Below are 20,055 nucleotides of genomic sequence, written 5' to 3' on the forward strand. Positions count from 1 at the left end.
AATTGCACACCCCTCAGCGCTTTTAGGTTCCATTAAGAAAAAAGTCACTTGTTGAAGCAAGTACGCCTTGAGGTCTGAGTTCAACACAACACTGCTTGGAAAAAACGTTGCTGGTCAAATCTGGAACAAGTCTGTGCTCCCACGGAGTTTGATAAACTGAGTTCTCTACTTCTCTTTGACTGGAAGAGGACACTGATGAAGCTGCTTACGGCAAATACAAGAAAGAGGCTTCACTTACTTATCAAGAAGAATTCTTCCCTCGCGAAACACAAAGCCTCCTTACTTCAGAAGAACAAGCCTCCTTACTTCAGAAGGACACTGCCCATTCGTCGAGCAGCCTGGAAATTCTCTTCATATCCGCCGAACAAACTCTGAAGGATAAGTTGCTAAAGAAAGTCACGAACTGCACGCTCCACTCACGGAGCCCAAAAGGAAGTCACAAAGAGAGAGAGACCCTAACTTGGATTCTCCCAACTTCTGACTGAAAATTTCTTGAGGGGAATGCGGAGCTCCAAAAGAAACCGCCACTCAGCAAAAATAGACGGTTGAAGTGCGCCGCGTATTGGCAGCGCGCGCACTACATTCAAAAGGGAAACACTGCAGCGCGGCCACAGAGTGAACTGAGGAACAGAAGCACCAACAGCGGCCATCTTGGAGGTGTGGAGGGGAGGGGGAAAGAAAAGAAAGGAATCGTCTAAACTAATAGTAAACGGAGGAAAGCGGAGAGCGATCTTGCAGACACACATCTCCGCCTTCTTCTTCCAAACCTTGCCTGACTAAAGTGTTGTAGGTGCAAACGGGGAAACCTGACCCTCTCAATTCCAAACCTGACAGTACCTCCCACCAAAGCCCCTCCTCTCCCCTCCTTGGGTTTAGTGGGATATGTGTGATGGAACTCTCGAAGCAGACGTGGTGCATGGATATTGGACAATGGCTCCCAGGATCTTTCTTCAGGGCCATACCCCTTCCAGTCCACTAAGTAGAAAATTTCCCCTCTTTGTAGCCTAGAATCTAAAATTCTCTTCACCTCAAATTCGTCACTGCCCTGCACTTTGATTGGCGAAGGGGTCTTCCTTAGCCTACATCCTTCTGGACTACGCTGAAGCAGGGAGACATGGAAAACCGGATGAATCTTCAATCTCGGAGGAAGTCTGACCTTTACACTGACTGGATTCACCATTCGGTCCACACAAAATGGGCCCACAAACCTAGGCTGAAACTTCCGGTTTCCCTTCAGGCGTAAGTTTCGCGTGGAAACCCAGACCAGGTCCCCCTTCTCATATACCTGGTTTGGACGCCTCTTCTTGTCTGCCTGTTTCTTAAAAGAACTCTTGGCCTTAGATAAATTTCTAGAAGCTGATTGATAAGCCAAGTGTAATTCTTGTACTACAGTTTCTACTGCTGGAACATTACTGATTTCTCTATCTACCAGAGTGTTTGGATGCCTACCAGAATTCAAATAAAATGGGGAATACCCCGTAGATGCATGCTGTGAATTATTGTAAGCAAACTCAGCTGCCCAGACCAAGTCTGGCCATTCTCCTTCCTGATCCATCAAGAACAGGCGCAAGTATTGTTCCAATTCTTGATTTACTCTTTCTGTCTGTCCATCCGTCTCTGGATGGAAACTGGTGGACAGACGAGAATCAACACCCAACCTCTTCAAAAAGGATCTCCAAAATCGAGAGACAAACTGAGGGCCCCTGTCGGAAATGACTGTCTTAGGAATGCCGTGTGCCCTTACAATGTGTTGGGTAAACAGTTTGGACAGGAGTGTGGCATTGGGAAGAGTTTTCAAAGGGACGAAGTGGCTCATTTTAGAAAAAAGATCCACCACCACCCAAATAACTGAAAGCCCTCCACTGGACGGGAGATCAACGATGAAATCCATTGAAATGGTATGCCAAGGGTATGGGGCAGGAGGCAAAGGCTGTAATAGACCTTGTGGAGCCCTTCTAGGCGTCTTTCCCTTGATACACAACTCACAAGTGGCTACATACTGCCGCACCTGAGCTTCCATGGCCGGCCACCAAAATTCTCTTTGCATCAACTCCATAGTCTTCTTCACTCCTTTATGCCCAGCCAGAGGATCATCGTGAAAGTGTTCAATGATCTGCTTTCTCAAACCCAGATCTGACACAAACAACTTGTCAAGATAATAGGGTCTTCCTTCTTTGACTTGAAATCTCTTCCCTTTGGCGGTCCACGTCCTAACCTCTTCTGGAGACTGCAAAGCACTCAATTTCTTTTCAATGTCGGCGTAGGTGAGAGTTCCAACTATTCGGTCTACTGGGATGATTACTCCTTTCTCACTAGTGTTAACTTCCTCACTCACATTCAGGCGAGAAAGAGCGTCCGCCTTTCCATTAGCTTTTCCAGGTTTATAAGTCAAAACAAAATCATAATCTGCAAAGAATAAGGACCATCTCAATTGACGTGGAGTTAGAGTGCGAGCGGATTTCAAAAATTGGAGATTTCGATGATCCGTAAATACGGTTACAACATGCCTGGCCCCCAACAAATAATGTCTCCACTCCAAGAATTCATCCTTGACTGCTAACAGTTCCTTATCTGCGATTGGATAATTGATCTCAGCAGCTGATAATTTTCTGGAACGAAAGGCTACAGGATGCAACTGGCCAGTTTGCTTATGGCGCTGGGACAAAATTCCCCCAATTGCCAGATTGGAGGCATCTGCTTCCACAAAGAATGGTTCTTCCGGATTTGGATGAAGCAGCACTGGGGAAGATACAAAGATGCTCTTAAGATCATTGAAGGCTGATTCAGTTTCCGCGTTCCACTCGAACTTGGTCTTTTTCTTGAGTAATCTTGTAAGGGGACAGACTCGCTCGGAAAAGTTTTGGATGAATCGCCTGTAGAAATTGGCGAAGCCGAGGAAACTCTGGACTTCCTTCACTGAGGTCGGAGAGGGCCAATCCCTGATGGCTCTTACTTTAGACTCATCCATGGATACCCCAGTGGGGGACAATACGAATCCCAGGAACTCAACTCGGGTGGAATGGAAAACACACTTCTCCAATTTTACAAAAAGTTGGTTCTCAAGCAGCTTCTTCAGGATGGATCGAACATGCTGGATATGTTCCTTTAAACTGGCTGAAAAAATGAGGATGTCGTCTATGTAAACCACTGCACAACGATCCAAAAATTCGCGGAGCACGTCGTTTACAAAGTGCTGAAATGCGGCTGGAGCGTTGCATAGACCAAATGGCATGACTTGATATTCATATAACCCAAAACGAGTTCGAAAAGCCGTCTTCCACTCCTCTCCTTCAGCCATACGTACCAGGTGATAGGCTCCTCTCAGATCCAATTTCGTATATACCTTCGCCCCCTTCACCTGATCCAAAAGCTCAGAAATCAAAGGCAGTGGATAACGATTCTTCTTAGTCACCAAATTCAAGGCACGATAGTCAATGCATGTACGCAGTTCGCCATCCTTCTTCGGGATGAAAAAAAGTGGAGACGACACCGGTGACTGTGAAGGGCGGATAAAGCCATTAGCCAAATATTTACTCAGATATTCCTTTAGATGGACATTTTCCGTTTCAGTCAATGCATAGATTCGACTACAGGGCAGTGAGGCTCCAGGCTCCAACTCAATTCGACAATCGTACTCTCGATGGGGGGGTAAACGTTCTGCTTCCTTTTCATCAAACACTGAGGCGAGATCTTCATACTCTTGGGGTATTTCTTGAGTATCTAAAGCACAAATGGTCTGAGTCACACTTGCCAACAATTGGGACAGGGAGGCTTGAGCTGCCGCTGAGGAATCTGAATATGTATGAAAACAATGTTGCAGACAGTAATTGGAATTCATGCGAATGGATCGTTGAGCCCAGTCGATTTGAGGGTTATGCTCCGTAAGCCAAGGCAAACCCAGGATAAATTGGAATTGCGGAACATCTATCAAACTGAATCGTACTGAGCTAAGATGTTGACCGGGGCCATACAACAAAATTTCCTCAGTTTCGTAGACAATAGGTCCGGAGGACAAACTAGTTCCATCGACTGCACGTACCGGCTCTGGCCGTTCCTTCCTCACGAAAAGGATTCCAAGAGTCTTAGCAAAACCAATATCACAAAAATTTCCTGTGGCCCCTGAGTCAATCATGACGGAAATCCCCTCTTTGATTTGACCTCCAAATCTTATCTGTACCAATAAAATTAGATGCGGGGCCGAAGATTGCAAAGTGTTAGCCACCAATTTTAAATCTGGAGTTGACTGCTCCTTCGCTTCCACCAGGGCAACCCCTTCTACTGGTGGAGCCGATCTTTTACCCAAGAATTGTTCTTTGGTCTCTTTTGGCATTCTTTCACGAAATGACCTGGGTTCCCACAGTACATACACAACTTGCCCAAACGTCTCTTCTCTCTTTCTTCTTTCGACAAAGGTCCTCGCACGGAACCAATCTGCATTGGCTCATCTTCTGAAGTCGTTTCCTTAGACTTGGCTCCTTCTGCTTTCATCCTGTCGAAACGAGGAGGAATATATCTAGTTTCTTTGCGCCTCTCATTCTTCCTCTCATTCTGACGCTGATCAATCTGAAGAACAAGGTCAATTAGTTCAGAAATCTCTGTGGGACGTTTCGGAATCTGTGATAGACCATCCTTGATCTCATCCTTGAGACCACGATAAAAGATTGCCGCACGTTTTGCTTCTGGCCAGTTAGTTTCTACAATTAATTTATTAAATTGAGCCAAGTATGCAACTAACTCACGGTTCCCCTGCTTTAGATCTAGTAGCTCATTATCTGTGGATTGAGAAATGGACCGTCTGTCAAAAATCCGTAGAAATTCTTTCTTAAATTCCTCAAATTCTTATAAAATTGGATCATTGTTGTTGACCAAAGGCATGGACTAAGCGGCGGCATCTCCACTCAGGTACGACAGCATGAACGCCACCTTAGACTGATCTTCCTTAAAGATAATAGGCCGACAGAGATAGTGTACAGAGCATTGTGTGAGAAAAATTTGGGCCTTATTCGGATCCCCACTATATCTCTCAGGAGCTGCTAAAGGAATAGTTGGTGAGATTGCATGGATCACCTGTGTAGTGAGTTCTGCCGCAGATGGGGCGGGAGCAAAAGTGGGGGATTTATCTTCTTTGTCAGGTGGGCGACTACTTCCAGTAAAATCTTCAAACTGTTGGCGTAAATAACTAGAATCTACGACTGACTTCCTGACCTCTTCTCTAAGGGACCTATTCTCTTCCATAGTATCACTTAACTGTTTTTGTATACTATCTAATACTGTGGCCAGGGCCTTAACGTCTATTCCCTCAGCCATCGTGCTCAGGTGGAAATTTCGGTTTTAAGGCACTTCAATCTGTCAAGTTCCTCAAGCTGAAGTTTGTTTTCCACAGGAGCCGATGCTGGATCTCCACTCCCCCACTCCGCTGCCGCGAACTCAGGGCTCACGAGCAGCAGCGAGGGGGAAAGGGGAATTGGACAGACAAGAGAGACTGCACTGTATGTTCTTCCAGGACTGGCCTCGTAACTTCTTTCGTCTTGGACCCTGTAATGAGAGTTAATAAACAACAACTCCAACCACTAACTCTCTCTACACTCTAATTAAAAACCTTCTACCAAATACCTGTCCTGATACAGTGGGTAGCTGCTCTCTATTCTCAGCGAGAACCTCATTTGTGGAGGATGCGCTGTACTGATGGCAGAGACAATTCCTGCAATGAAAATGTACACATGAACTCCCCGCCTACCAGAGACTCCCCCACCCTCTCCTTATCTGGCTACCATACCTGTCTACCTTCTGTGAGGAACCCTTGCATCTATATTTCACCAAACTTGGAAATGGAGCGATGAGATTGGGTGAGATAGTTTTCTGGAATCTGGACTCAAGAATGATTGGTTGCAGGATTGTGAAAACCCTATATATATATATATATATATATATATATATATAATTGCACACCCCTCAGCGCTTTTAGGTTCCATTAAGAAAAAAGTCACTTGTTGAAGCAAGTACGCCTTGAGGTCTGAGTTCAACACAACACTGCTTGGAAAAAACGTTGCTGGTCAAATCTGGAACAAGTCTGTGCTCCCACGGAGTTTGATAAACTGAGTTCTCTACTTCTCTTTGACTGGAAGAGGACACTGATGAAGCTGCTTACGGCAAATACAAGAAAGAGGCTTCACTTACTTATCAAGAAGAATTATTCCCTCGCGAAACACAAAGCCTCCTTACTTCAGAAGAACAAGCCTCCTTACTTCAGAAGGACACTGCCCATTCGTCGAGCAGCCTGGAAATTCTCTTCATATCCGCCGAACAAACTCTGAAGGATAAGTTGCTAAAGAAAGTCACGAACTGCACGCTCCACTCACGGAGCCCAAAAGGAAGTCACCAAGAGAGAGAGACCCTAACTTGGATTCTCCCAACTTCTGACTGAAAATTTCTTGAGGGGAATGCGGAGCTCCAAAAGAAACCGCCACTCAGCAAAAATAGACGGTTGAAGTGCGCCGCGTATTGGCAGCGCGCGCACTACATTCAAAAGGGAAACACTGCAGCGCGGCCACAGAGTGAACTGAGGAACAGAAGCACCAACAGCGGCCATCTTGGAGGTGTGGAGGGGAGGGGGAAAGAAAAGAAAGGAATCGTCTAAACTAATAGTAAACGGAGGAAAGCGGAGAGCGATCTTGCAGACACACATCTCCGCCTTCTTCTTCCAAACCTTGCCTGACTAAAGTGTTGTAGGTGCAAACGGGGAAACCTGACCCTCTCAATTCCAAACCTGACACACGCACATCTCTCTGAGTTGTTGGCACAGTCATTCGAGCAATTGCTGCAATTCTTTCAGGGGTCAACCTTCTTCCCGCCTTTGACAATAAGTGACCTAGATAGGTTACTTCTTGACAACAATATTGCAGTTTAGAAGGTGACACTTTGTGATGTAAGTCACAAAGATGCTGTAACAGTGATACTGTAGCAGTCTCGCAAATCTGTTCAGTGTCTGCAGCTACCAACAGATCGTCAATGTACTGAATCAAGGCCGCACCAGTCGGCAGCACGAACGCATCAAGTTGACTCTTAAGAGCTTGGCTGTAGATCGATGGACTCTCACAGTAGCCCTGAGGTGCACGTTTGAACCTGAAGCTACGACCACCTAATGAGAAACCAAATAAATCTCTGCTTTCCTCAGCAATCGGAATGCTAAAGAACGCATTCTTCAGATCGATCACCGAGAACCATGATGCAGAGGCTGGAATCAGAGTCAGCAAAGCTGTAATGTCGGGTACCACGGGAAACTGCGGAACAACAATTTTATTTACCTCCCTTAAATCAATAACTAGACGGTACACAGGAGGCTTGGAGGGATCAGTTCTCTTCAAAATAGGCAACACAGGACTATTACACACGTTACCTCGTGTTTCCTCAATTACATCTTTATCAATCAAATCGTAAATGATCGCTAATAGTGCTCGTTCACCATCAAGGGAGTTACGATACTGGGGAATGCGCGGCAGTCGCGCGTTGAATTTCAATTGAACGACATAAGGTGGTATATCCAGCAGGCCCACATCATTGGGACCTGTCGCCCACAAAGAAGCCGGAAGAGAACTCAATTCCGGTGGGAGCTTATCAATCGACAAATACATAGGAGAGATCACTCTCTTACCCAATGTAAGCTCCACTCCCGCAGGAGAGCAATACAAAGTCGCATGTAACCGTTTCAACAAATCCAAGCCCAAAAGATTCTCACCACAACCAGTAGTCAAAATCAACGGAGCTTCTAACTCATGAGACCCAATGGTAAGGGGCAAAGGGCTAGAAACTGGATTGCTAACGGGGGCGCCAGAGAATCCAACGGAAACATTCGTTAAGCCAGACAAAGGCGCGCCAGGGAGTTTCGAATGCATGATGGAACTTTTCGCTGCACCAGTGTCCAACAGAAAAGGCTCAACTACGCCCAATGTGGCAACTGCGACATAAGGCCCTCTCTGATCAACCGGAACGGATACTTCTCCCTTCCTCTGTCTACGGCTGTCCTAGTAAATACCGTCCGCATCAACATCATGCTCGACATAATAGTCATCCACATGATACTGTGCAGATCTACCAGACAAGAGATCACGTCGATCGAAACAATTCTGCGAGTCTGAGGAAGTGGCAAGACGCTCGGTCTGATTCTGAGTAACACTGCGACCTCTACCACGTGAAGCTTGTTGAGGACCACTACGACCTCCTCGAGCCGAAACACCATTGTTCCTGTCACGTAAAACTGGACAATTAAACTTCAAATGGCCCTCACCCCGACAATATGCGCATTGATTATACCCCAACACAAAGCGAGGTGCAGAAGAGTCATTACGCAACTGTGATCTAGAAAACTGCGATTGTGATCGATTTGGCTGTTGTGAGTCATTTTGATTCGAGCGCGGAGGATGCGCTTGCTGCAATAAGACCTTAGTTTTAAGATCCTTCGTTTTCTTATCTGCGCGTTCGCTGTCTTCCTTCTCTCTGTTTTCGTAGTACTGGGCCGTGGCTAATATCTGAGCAGTGGTAGAAACAGCCCACGAACTTTCAGAATTCTTCAGCTTGTTGCTGAGTTCAGGCAACAAATTCGATACGAATTTATCAACGAACAACCGCTGACCTCCTTCAGAGCTCATGTCCTGACCACTATGATCAATAAATGCCTCCTCAAATCTCGTAAAGAAATCGGAGACACTCTCATCCCTCTTTTGTTTGCACGCAGACAACTTGTCCCAATTAACGCGTATTGCTGGCATAAGGGTCTTCATAAGGGTAATTATCCTCTGGGGCAAATTCGCGATAAGCTGTTCAGGTTTAGCCCCACCAACTTGCTGGGCGTCTGCCGCCGCAAGAGCAGCCCAGTCACCGCCTAACTCAGCCGCGTGATTCTCGTGACGGATTTTCGCCCAAATCGGCTGAGGCACTACATTACCAAACAACATGTCAATATCGGCAAGGTTCATAACGGTAGCATCCACTAGTTGGGACAACTCCTTATAATAACCTGCAGGATTTTTACGGGGGTCGGGCAAGGTTTGCTTTACCTGCAAAACTTCCGATCGCTTCCAAGGGAGGTGTATCCAGACTCTCTGAAAACGTGCTGGAATAGCAGGATTAGCATTAGGATCACCTGGCATCCACACTGGGGGAACTTCCCGCATAGGATACTGACCAGGTTTTGCCATCCACTCTTCAGTCTCGTCCTTAAACAATGCTCGAGGTTGCACTGTACATCGAAAAGATAACAGACGCTCTAGAGCACATCGAACATTATCACCTACGATCACACCAGTCGTAAATTGATTCTGGAGCTCAGAGACCTCGGGCGGTACATTATCAACCGCATCATTATCCCACTCTTCTCTCAAAGATTTACACATTTCCTCGAACACGAATCTTTGTGTGGGCGCATTAAACTGAGAAAATGTCTCAAACACTATACGCGAAGTGTACTTCACAGGATGGCGAATCCATTTACGCGCCATTTTTGCCAACGACTCACGTTCCCTACCATCAGGAATCTGACTGCACCTCTGAGCAACATCAGAAAGAGTCGACCCGAGTATTGGCCCAAAAAGCGGAGAATAGAAAGTAGCAACAGCATTAAAGATACGGCTACGAACAGAAGGAGAAGAAGAAGGAGGTACAGGAGCAACAACAGTAGGAGTAGAGACAGTAGTAGTGGACGGGGTAACAGGAGTAGTGGTAACAATAGGCTGATAAGGTACTGGCAAAGGAGCAGTAGGAAGAAGAGCTGGTAAAGGAGGATGAACAATTTGCGGCACAAGAGGATTCATCCTACAAGGGTCGAAAATTGTCATACTTGAGAATCTAAGACAAAAAAGCCATTGAACTGGGCCATGAGGGACATCGTGGAGTTGTTGTTACTAAACAAGCTCTATGGAACCGAGTGTGGTTCCCTTGTCTTGATGAAAGAGTTGAAAAGAAGTTATGGGAATGTCATTTGTGTAACTGCTGGTCATCCAAAACAACTCTACATCCTTTAAATATGTTTGATCTTCCAAGAAGATTGAAATTGATTTCTTAGGGCCCCTTGACAAAGGACATCATCTACTTGTATTTGTTGATGAATGATCTCGTTTTCCCTCTGTGGAAGATCTGTTGTCAGCTACTCATGACAGAGTCAGTGAGAGAGTAGAAAGTATTTTTGCAACATGGGGTGTTACTTCAGTTTTGAAATCTGAAAGTGGCCTGCCTTTCAATAGTCAAGATTTTAAAGATTTTCTCACTCATCTTAATGTCAAGCATCGGAAAAGCACACCTTTCTGGCCAAAGGCGAATGGTGTTGTCAAGAGATTTATGAGCACCCTCAAGAAGTCCGTTCAGCATGCTGCGTTGAAAAAGTTTGAACTCAAATCAGTTCTTCAGTCTACGCTTTGTGCATCCAGGTCAACTCCACCTTCTACCAAAGGTGAAAGCCCTGCAACCTTAATGTTTGGAGAGCCATATGAACCAAATTGCCACAATAGACCACTGAAAGATTTATTGACCTTGAAAAACTTCACACCAGTGACTTGTCTCACAAACTCAAACTGCAGACCTATGCGGACAGACGCCGCTGTGCTCAGAGCATTGTGTTCAACAAAAGAGACCAAGTTATTGTTAGGCAAAAACAAAAACACAAGTCTGATGCTCCTTTTGATGCTAACCCACTGAGGGTTGTGACTAGGCCTGGGCGGTAAACTTCGTTCCACTTGTGGAATTTGCGATATTTTGACATTTTCGCGTTCCGCGGAGAGCGCGAAAATGTCAAAACTTTCACAACCTGCCGCGAAACGGAAGTATTTTTCTTGTTCGCGCTTTAAAAATACATTCTCACGCGCGCGGTCGCGATTTACAGGGTCCCTGCGTTCGCCAACGAGTTTTCCTATCCGTTCGCGCACGCCACAAGATGTTGGATTGTAGGTAGCCGGCCGCGCTATCCCGCGAGAGTTTGCGATCGCGAACACGTCATTGCGATCGCGAACAGGAAATAAGCATCGCGGGCAAGATGGCCGCGTCCATTAGCGACCGCATGGACAAGTTGGAGATATATTTCCCCGCGAGCACGCAAAAACACATCGCGAACGGGCGGGAAAAGCAATCTCCGCATCTTCGCAAAAGTTTTGCATGCTCGCGGAGATTTTGTGCAATTTCGCGATAATTTGCAAAAGTCAATTTCGCAAATTCCGCCCACCCTTCGTTGTGACTAGTAAAGGACACATGGTGACGGCTCACTGTCCTGGAAAGTCCATTATGCGAGATTCTTCGCTTTTCAAGCACCTGCCTCGACCTTCGCCAGCTCCTGATGTCAGAAGTGAGACTTGTTCACCCGAGTGTCAGGAGAGCCCAACAACTGTACCAGTGTCTCTGTCACCAGTGCCAGTCATGGACATTTCACTGGCATCTCCGCAGCCTCACATGACGATCTGGACAATTGATTCGAGCACCAAGGTGGCTTATTGAAAAGTTGTCATATATAATATATATTTCTGTAAATGTATTATTTGTACTTTTAATTTAACAAAGGGGGAGTTGAAGTGTCTTGTGAGTTAGAGGTGATGGAACCCTTTTGTTTTTCTGACGTACCCCGTAGAACAGTGACGTAAGTGCTTGGGTGTGGCGAAAGAATTCCTGGTGTATAATGTTCAGTTAACGGTTACACGCTGATGAATAATGACATGTAATACTAAGCTCCGTGTACAGTGTGACCCTTTTCATGTACCCTGGCTAGTGAGGACGCTACAGGTTGCATTTTGTGTGGTGTTTTCACTTATTACTGTTTAAAGTGTTGCACAAATACTTTCACATTGCCTCTAAGTTAAGCCTGACTGATCCGTGTCAAGCTACCAGAGGGCTGAGCACAGGTTAATTTGGGGGTTTGCTTGTGCCTCACCCTGACAAGGATTGTGGTTCCTGCTTAAGAAGCGTTTAGCCCTCCTCAACCAGTAACTCAGTTTCTCTTGATGATTAACAACAATGACTTGTCGTAAATAATTAACATTGAAAATGTTAGACTGTGAGTTAAATATTATTGAGACCTGTGGAAGGAGCATTGGTCTTCGGTTATGTACACTTTGTTAGACACGTAACCCTTTTTATCTCCACAACTCGTACAGCTGCACCCCTTCAACCTCGTCTCTTTTCTCTTCAGCACTCTCATTTCACTGTCCCCTTAATGCACTCCCTCACATCTCCCTCACTTCAGTGCCCACAAACATACACTGCACTCACTCATATGTAAGCACTTTATTTTTGTTAACTTTTTCCCTTGTAAATATTTTGACAACTGTGTACCCTCTTCACACTCATTTTCATAGAATTTCAGTTGCAACTGGAACAGAAACACAACATGATGGAAATAGCTAAACCTCTTTAGGAATTCAATCTTAAGCATAACATGTGAAATACAAGAGGAACTAAAACGCTGACATGCATTACCATCATTGTTCTGAAATCAATCTGTGTTTCTTGGCATTACTGTTAAGAGCATGAAGATCGGGCCAGTATTATCATAATGTGACAGAGACAGATCCCTAGAATAAGGCAACCACGAACAACAAGCATCCTACAACGAATAACCGTCTTTAAAATCCAAAAATGTCCACAGCTGGGATAAAAATGTTTAGAATCATTGCACCGATTAATCCAAATAAAAAAGGACCTAAATAAGCAGAATGTGTATGCGCCATATTCTAGGCATGCAAACTCCTAGCATTTAATGTTTTATGACATTATTCTGGAATTTCACAATTCAGGACAGTATAAACACATATTTCTCCCCTTGTGCTTGACTCAGCTCTCTGGATAAATTTCACAAGGGAACAAGCGCCCTGCTCACCTTTTGGATCAACTTTGCTTGGGAACAAATACAGCAGCTCTACTTCTAAAGGGAACTGCGATCTACAGCCACAGCATAGGGTGTTACAGTGGAGAAGGTGAACGTGTCCAGGGGTCTCACCACACTATACATATTACAAGTTTAGCATTATAATACTTACCATTACTAAGGACAATGAACCAAATCTCATGTATGGCGCTCGCATGCAGTGCTACCCTGTGACTAATAGAAAAGGGTGAGCCCTATACCTGTGAATGACGGACGTCTGGCTGTTCGCAGGGATGCAGACTGAATTTCCCAAAATTGTGACTTCGCAGTGGATACCACCATAGACTATCATGGCACAGAAGGGCTTTAGAAAGGTAAGGCCTGCATTGTGTGTCACATTGCAGAAAGTTGATTTACTGCCTGGCTTCCGGCTCATTGTTCAGAGCGAGGTGGGGTAGACAGCCCAGACTTAAATACATCAATTTGTCTAGAGATATGACTTTATCTCTAAACCAATCCATCCATTTACTCATTTTTTGCAGTTACACATAGTAATTACAGAGGGGTGCAGCTGCAGAATCCTTGAGGAGAAACCACTCTACTCACCATTCCTTGTTGTGTGTCATGTCCTGCACATACACTGGTACTAGTTATAATCTATTCAAATGTATATTAAAGCATTTCAGAATGAAATTCGGAATGTGCAATTGCTTGCACATGCACTTACGTTCATTGACTGTGGCAGCCATCTTCAAATGTTTTTTGTAAAACATTCAGAGATGGTCTCCTGTGTGTCGGCAGGTGGCTGCACACATGGGCAGCCCTTTAGTAATAAAGTTTTACACAAATATAAAAAAAATCCTTGGCTAAGCCAGTAGGCTGGGAACCAATTCCATATGTATTGGCTTTGCCAGTGATTGAAGTTTTGGAGAGCGGTCAGAAAATAATGGTAGCCCTTGTGTCTTTAATAAAATCAATATTCTTCTGTCAGTAAATCTTGGAGAATCAACGTTTTTTATGGCAAGATCATTGGCCAGTATTATGCATGTTTAAAGCCTCTCAGCAACCCATCAACACGACTTTCTACTAGACACAAATAGAACTTTCAAACACACATTTTCGTTTGACCATCAGCTGCATACAAAATATCTTCACTCTACTACTATTTACGTAAACATTTTTTGTCATCGAACTCTGCATTGAATGAGCTTTGATGTTAGCAGTTCCACACCGGATTCCTGAACCACTGATTTCAACCAATAAACTATTGTTTCTGCATATAGTACCCTCTACGGACTTAAACATTAAATTAACAGCTGTACCTCTCCTTCAGGTCAAAAGTTTTCTCTCCTGTTTTCATACTTCTGAATTAATCTTACCATATACACCTTCGGAGTCCCATCAAGAGGCCAATAATAATTGTTTCTCTCATGGACTTCTCTTTCTGGAACCTAAAATGATATGCCACCTAGAATATAAATACTACTATCTACCGCCAAACCATGAATATCTGAAAGATAATTTACACAATACAGCAGCTAATGTCCTCACTTTAAACTTACAAGCTTATTGCCTCGCCACTCCTTAACTGAAGGTAAAAACTTTCCAAAATCCCTTGCTGTGCAATACTTTGTCCTAGGAGGCCTTAGCTACTTCATTCCTTTAATCATCCTTTCCTGTAGACCAGAGATACTCAAATACGGCCCGGGGGTTACATGCGACCCTCCTGACCTTTAATTGTGGCCCCCTGATGAACAGCAGACCTTGACTGCTGTTCACTTGACAGAGCACGCACATTCAGAAAACTGTGAAAGAAATGGGTTTCCTTTGTTTACACATTAACTAAAGTAACAGAAAAGAAGGTGTCCTGGACAACTTATCTTTAGGAACGCCTTTAGTTTTAAATACATCTTGCACTAAACATGTAAAAACATGATAAACTCTCTGCAAACTTCCAAAAAGTGTATTTTATTAACATGCATATGCGTTGCTTTGACTTTAATTCTTGGTGCAGAAGAATAGAGCGTTGGTGGCAGACAGACTTCGCGTGAAGGCTCAGTTTGTTGTCCAGACACCATCATCTGTTTCAAGTCCCTCTACACCCACCTTTCACCACACCGATCCTTGCCATACAGGCAACGGTGTGGCCTTCGGGCAGGTCCCGGGGATATATTTGTGAGTACCCATGCAGTAGACATTACCATTCAACAAGAGTCCTGACATTACTGCAGACTTTAACAATTAGCCATTCTGTAACTGAAAACCTTTGAAAGTAAGTGTTAGAAAATTCACAAACTCTGCCAAGTTGGCCTGCAAGAGATCCAGACATCCTTACATGCACCCATACCCACACATTCCAAGCTCCTCTATAGCTGTTCCTAAATCCTGGCTCCTGCAGGAAATGTGCTGTTGCTTTGTGAGGCTGTCAAACTACTTAGATATGATATCCTCCAAGACATTTCATGACCTACTCTTCAATAGAGGATGCTCCTTTTCGTTGACTTCTTATAACAGACCACAGTCTGCAAAAATCAGCTTCGGCTATTTTACTGCCAGAGTCATTACGCCTCTAGAACACTTTGAGACACTCAAAAAGACAAGGCTCCTGCATACTAACCTTCAACAGTACGCTCATGACTGGAGCACAGTCTCTGCTTTGGTTATTGTTGGTGGGTGTTCAGACCAGTAATTTAGTTATATGATTTGAAATGTTTGCTTTCTGTTTATGAAAAAGTCTACTTTAGAGTTTAGTTCTTTAGGTTTGCCTTTATGGAATAAGTTCCCTATCATCCTGCAATACCCTTTTCTCTACTGTTTACAAATGTTCCTTTTCTCTAGACAGTTAATGCTCCTAGTTGTTCCACATTGGGGTGAAAGATGACAGAAATTATGTATTTCAGGAATCCTAACTTTCCTACTCCTAAATGTCTTTTGTGAGTACAGAAAGTCATAAAGTTAGGATTTTGTCTCAGTTTAGGAGTAGTAAAGTTGGGAATCTTAACTTCACTACTCCTAAATGCCTTTTGTGAATACCCAGTCATAAAGTTAGGATTTTGTCTCAGATTAATTTTGTGAATTGGGCCCTACAATCCTAACTTTACTACTCCTAAATGCCATTTGTGAATACCGAAAGTTGTAAAGTTAGGATTTTGTTTCAGTTAAACTTAAGTTTTGGTCTTAAGTTAAACTTAAGACCAAAACTTAAGTTTAACTGAGACAAAATCCTAACTTTACGACTTTCAGTATTCACAAAGGGCATTTAGGAGTAGTAAAGTTAGGATTCCTAACTTTACTACTCCTAAATGCCATTTGTTAATACTGAAAGTTGTAAAGTTAGGATTTTGTCTCAGATTTACTTCTGTGAATCGGGCCCAAAGAGCCTACTTTGGAGTATGTATTAAATGAATATGAATTTTGCCAAACCCATTTTTTTATGCGCTTTTATACCTCCAGTTAAAATGCGGGTGGTAAAATACAGCCCAAAATACCAGCAAGTTAATGATGTTTTGATCAACAGATATTAGGCTGTACTGTAAAAAAATAGGCGCAAGATGCATGTGTATCTTTCTTTATTGCTAATGCTGACCTCTAAACGAGGTAAAATTTATTACTGAAGTGCTGCATGTGAATTTAAGGCCCAGGTATTCTTAAAACGTATATTCATGTAAATTGGACATACTTTGTTACTGAATGTTTTAAACATATAGCTTCACCATCAAAATAAGTGAGCTGGTGTAACAAATGTAATTGTTTACTTTTTATAATAAATTTGATAGTTGTTTTGGTGCCTTGTATTTCCAACTATGAAAGAGTAAATCAGTCTGCTGCATTCGTGTCACATCTCTCTGCCTTGTAGGGAAAAGCTGCCTGTACATAAATCTAGAAATATGCCTATGGATATGGATCAATTCCGAATGTTGTTTTCCACCTGCAAAGTTCCTGGAATTACAAAGGATTCAATTAGCAATTACTTTAAAACAGGTAAAAGATTGACTTAAACCGTGTATATTGATCATTACACTTCACAGGAGGATGTAAAGGGTGATTGTGAATTATAGGAGTTTGGTGTAGTAACGAAGTCCAGACAGGTTGATGTAGTTCAGAATGATTTATTGAAGTAGGTTACAGGATATGTAGATGAGCCCCACCAGGAGCAGCCAGCATGCTACTCAGCCCAATCTCACCTGTGGCTTTTCTTCACAGACTCCCAACATTCCGTAATACATCATCACTGTAACATTTCACTGGCTGAGTATGTGGTGGAAAATGGCATACATAAACATGGACAGGAAACTAGGATACTACATATCCCCTTTTCTTATATAACAAAAACAAATAAGATGGAAACTGGAAAGGGAGAACCATAAAAGAGATTAAAAGAGAGAACCATGAATGAGTAAAGAAAAAGAGAATAAGAAATGTCTTTACTTTGAAAGATTTCCAGGCTTCAAATTTTTGTAGAAATGTTTCATCCAGATGAGTTACACAGGTACTTTCAAAATCGTCGCCATAAAATTGTAGTAATGAAGTCCAGACAGGTTGATGTAGTTCAGGATGATTTATTGAAGTATTTTACAGGATATGTAGATGAGCCCCACCAGGAGCAGCCAGCATGCTGCTCAGCCCAATCTCACCTGTGGCTTTTCTTCACAGACTCCCAACATTCCGCAATACATCATCACTGTAACATTCCACTGGCTGAGCATGCATACATAAACATGGACAGAAAACTAGGATACTACAGTTGGGTTCACTTTTCATCTGATTGAGTTGTCTGAAATGTTTTCATATTTATGGTTTCCTTAGTTCTATTTTAGAGCTGCCTGTAAAACCCCTATTTAACATATTTATTTGGAATGTTGCGCTGTAAAATGAACTGTTAAACTCTGTTTTTTCAATGTGGTTATTTGGGATTCTCAGTACGTTTCTGGATGTTTTCATAAAAATAGCTGGAAGATCCAGGTATGTAAGCATTACCTGGAAGGCAGAGATGTAAGTCTGCTAAATCTATTAGTTAAAAGAAGCTGCTCCTCATAGTAGAGCATATTTATACTCCTACTTCAAAATTATTTTTCAAAATTATTTTTCGGGGATGGGGTACTGAAAGTGTGCTAAAACTGAAACTTGGGTCACAAGAAGTAAAGTAAGTGCAAATTAGACTTGCAGAATCAGACTCCTTTTGCTCATAATGCCAAGGATTTTTTGTTGTTGTCCTTCTAATGATCATTGTATTGATGCTATGTTACATTTTTACTAGTAAGCTCTTTCAGATGGACTATAACGGGCACGTTTCCAGCTTTAGCTAAAGAATGGAAGACAATTTTTAAAAAACGCTCCAAAAACACTAGAAAAACTCTTTCTATGTATTTTCATGGTGTAGTGGAATGTATAATCACTAATGAACTCTAACTTCCAAAAGTTATGAAACACTTAAAACGTCCATCGAAAATTGACAGAAAATAGACACTAAAAAGAGGAAATCCAAACATTTGTTCTCATTATTCAATTTACCCTGTCTATACTTAATGAAAAGTTGAGTAAAAAGAATGACATCAGGTGTAACCATTCGTCCAATTTACATTAAGCTGAAATCTAACAGAATTTATTAAGATAGTTTAGAAGATTTAGAAAATGGGCGGTCATATGTAAATAATATATTGTATGGCAGGTTATCCCTTAGAATTGATCTTCATCCCTCTACTAGATGTATTAATTTACCTATTCCTTCTGCACGGTCACATCATTTAGATGTGTGCTTTTAGAGAAATCGCCCTGCAGTTTGTCATCTTCCATAAAATCCTTTCTTACAAATCTTCCATAAAATTGGCAACTGTTTACTAAAAAAAGGTCAGTTGTGCAGTTCTTTTTCAGAAACAGCTCACGTCAGAGAACTAGAGCATTAGAACATGAAACAGCTGAGTCCTCTAACCAGCGAAACTAATATTTACTTATAATATATAGCTATGGTGGGCCTGAAATAAATTATTCGCCACATACATTAAGAAAATAAACCTCAGACTTCAAAATAGCTTTTGCTGGATACTTCTAACTGCAGATTCTTGACCTTGTGAATATTCTGTAAGCATCAGACAGGATCTGGAAACTTTAAAATAGTACTCCAGCGCAATGGTAGGTAGTGTTATGTGGTGCCGCTCCGACATCATCCCGCTTCGAAAGTGACAAGCAAGCTGCATTTAAGTGCCACCCATGCTCGTTGATGTCTGTGCCTTCAGACTCGGATCTGTAGATGCTTTTTAGTCTTTTCAAGACATTTGCAAAATGTTTTCTGATCTGCAAGGGAAAATGTCACCTTCAAAGACAAAAGGATTCAAGCTTTGCAGGGACTGTTGCAAACAGATGTCTGTGCCAGCCCCTTACGAAGTATACTTATGGTGCCTGGGGTCGGAACACAATTGCAAGTTCTGCGATGACTGCGCCTAGATGAATCTGAAGGCCATATGGAAACAGGAGGCTAAGCTTTATGTTGCCAAACATCAGAAGACTCTATGCTGTGACTGGTCCAGATCGAAAGGAAAGTATCATTCCTGCGCTTTAAGTAGTTTGTCGCGGTCAAAGTCTTTGCATAAGTTTAAAAAGAAGCATAAAAAATCTAAGTGGGAATTGACTGTTTCCCGCCATGCTCGAACTCCAGTGTCATGTGGAGGTATGAGGCCCAATTAAGAAACGTCATTTTTACATGCTCACATTCTTAAGTTGTCTTCTCTCCTTAAACACAATGACATTTGACAGACATTCATTTACGTGCACACACAGGATAACATTCCTCTAACTCAGTTTGCTTACAATACCACTTAATAGGGACTCTATCAGAACACCTTGAACATTCTGTGTAAGGGCTAAGTTCAGCACGCAAGATGTTGATATTTGTTTTTGGTCGCTCAGCGACAGAGCTATCACAATGGAATAAACATTGGCGGCCTAACTGGGGCTTTGGCATAGTAACATGGAGTATGTTATTATATAAATGCCATCAATCCTTTGTTTATTCAGAGGAGCATTTTGCTGGCACTGAGAGGTCTGTTCATGCCAGTATTCCAGCTCAGCTGATTCCTGTCATCTCATGCGAGGCAAGCTGTCCAACTCTACACCAAGATAGATAGCTTGCTGACACTCAATTTAAGGTAATGGAGAGTTAGACCACTCAACAGGGATTTGGCAGATCCACTCACCTTAGACATAATACAGTAGAATGCTCT

At 42.9% G+C, this 20,055-nt stretch overlaps 1 protein-coding gene across 2 annotated transcripts in view; it reads left to right on the forward strand.

Moving 5' to 3' along the window:
* The window catches only part of LOC146789357 (peroxisomal carnitine O-octanoyltransferase-like), a 569,137-nt gene that overhangs the window by 260,130 nt on the left and 288,952 nt on the right, over positions 1-20,055 (forward strand). For both annotated transcript variants that reach the window (XM_085631299.1, XM_085631298.1), the window contains exon 5: positions 16,695-16,819. In XM_085631299.1, the coding sequence (XP_085487425.1) occupies positions 16,695-16,819 (125 nt within the window). The remainder of the gene's footprint in view (positions 1-16,694; positions 16,820-20,055) is intronic.

Source organism: Triturus cristatus, chromosome 10 (genome assembly GCF_964204655.1).
Source record: "Triturus cristatus chromosome 10, aTriCri1.1, whole genome shotgun sequence".
Taxonomy (NCBI): Eukaryota; Metazoa; Chordata; class Amphibia; order Caudata; family Salamandridae; genus Triturus; species Triturus cristatus.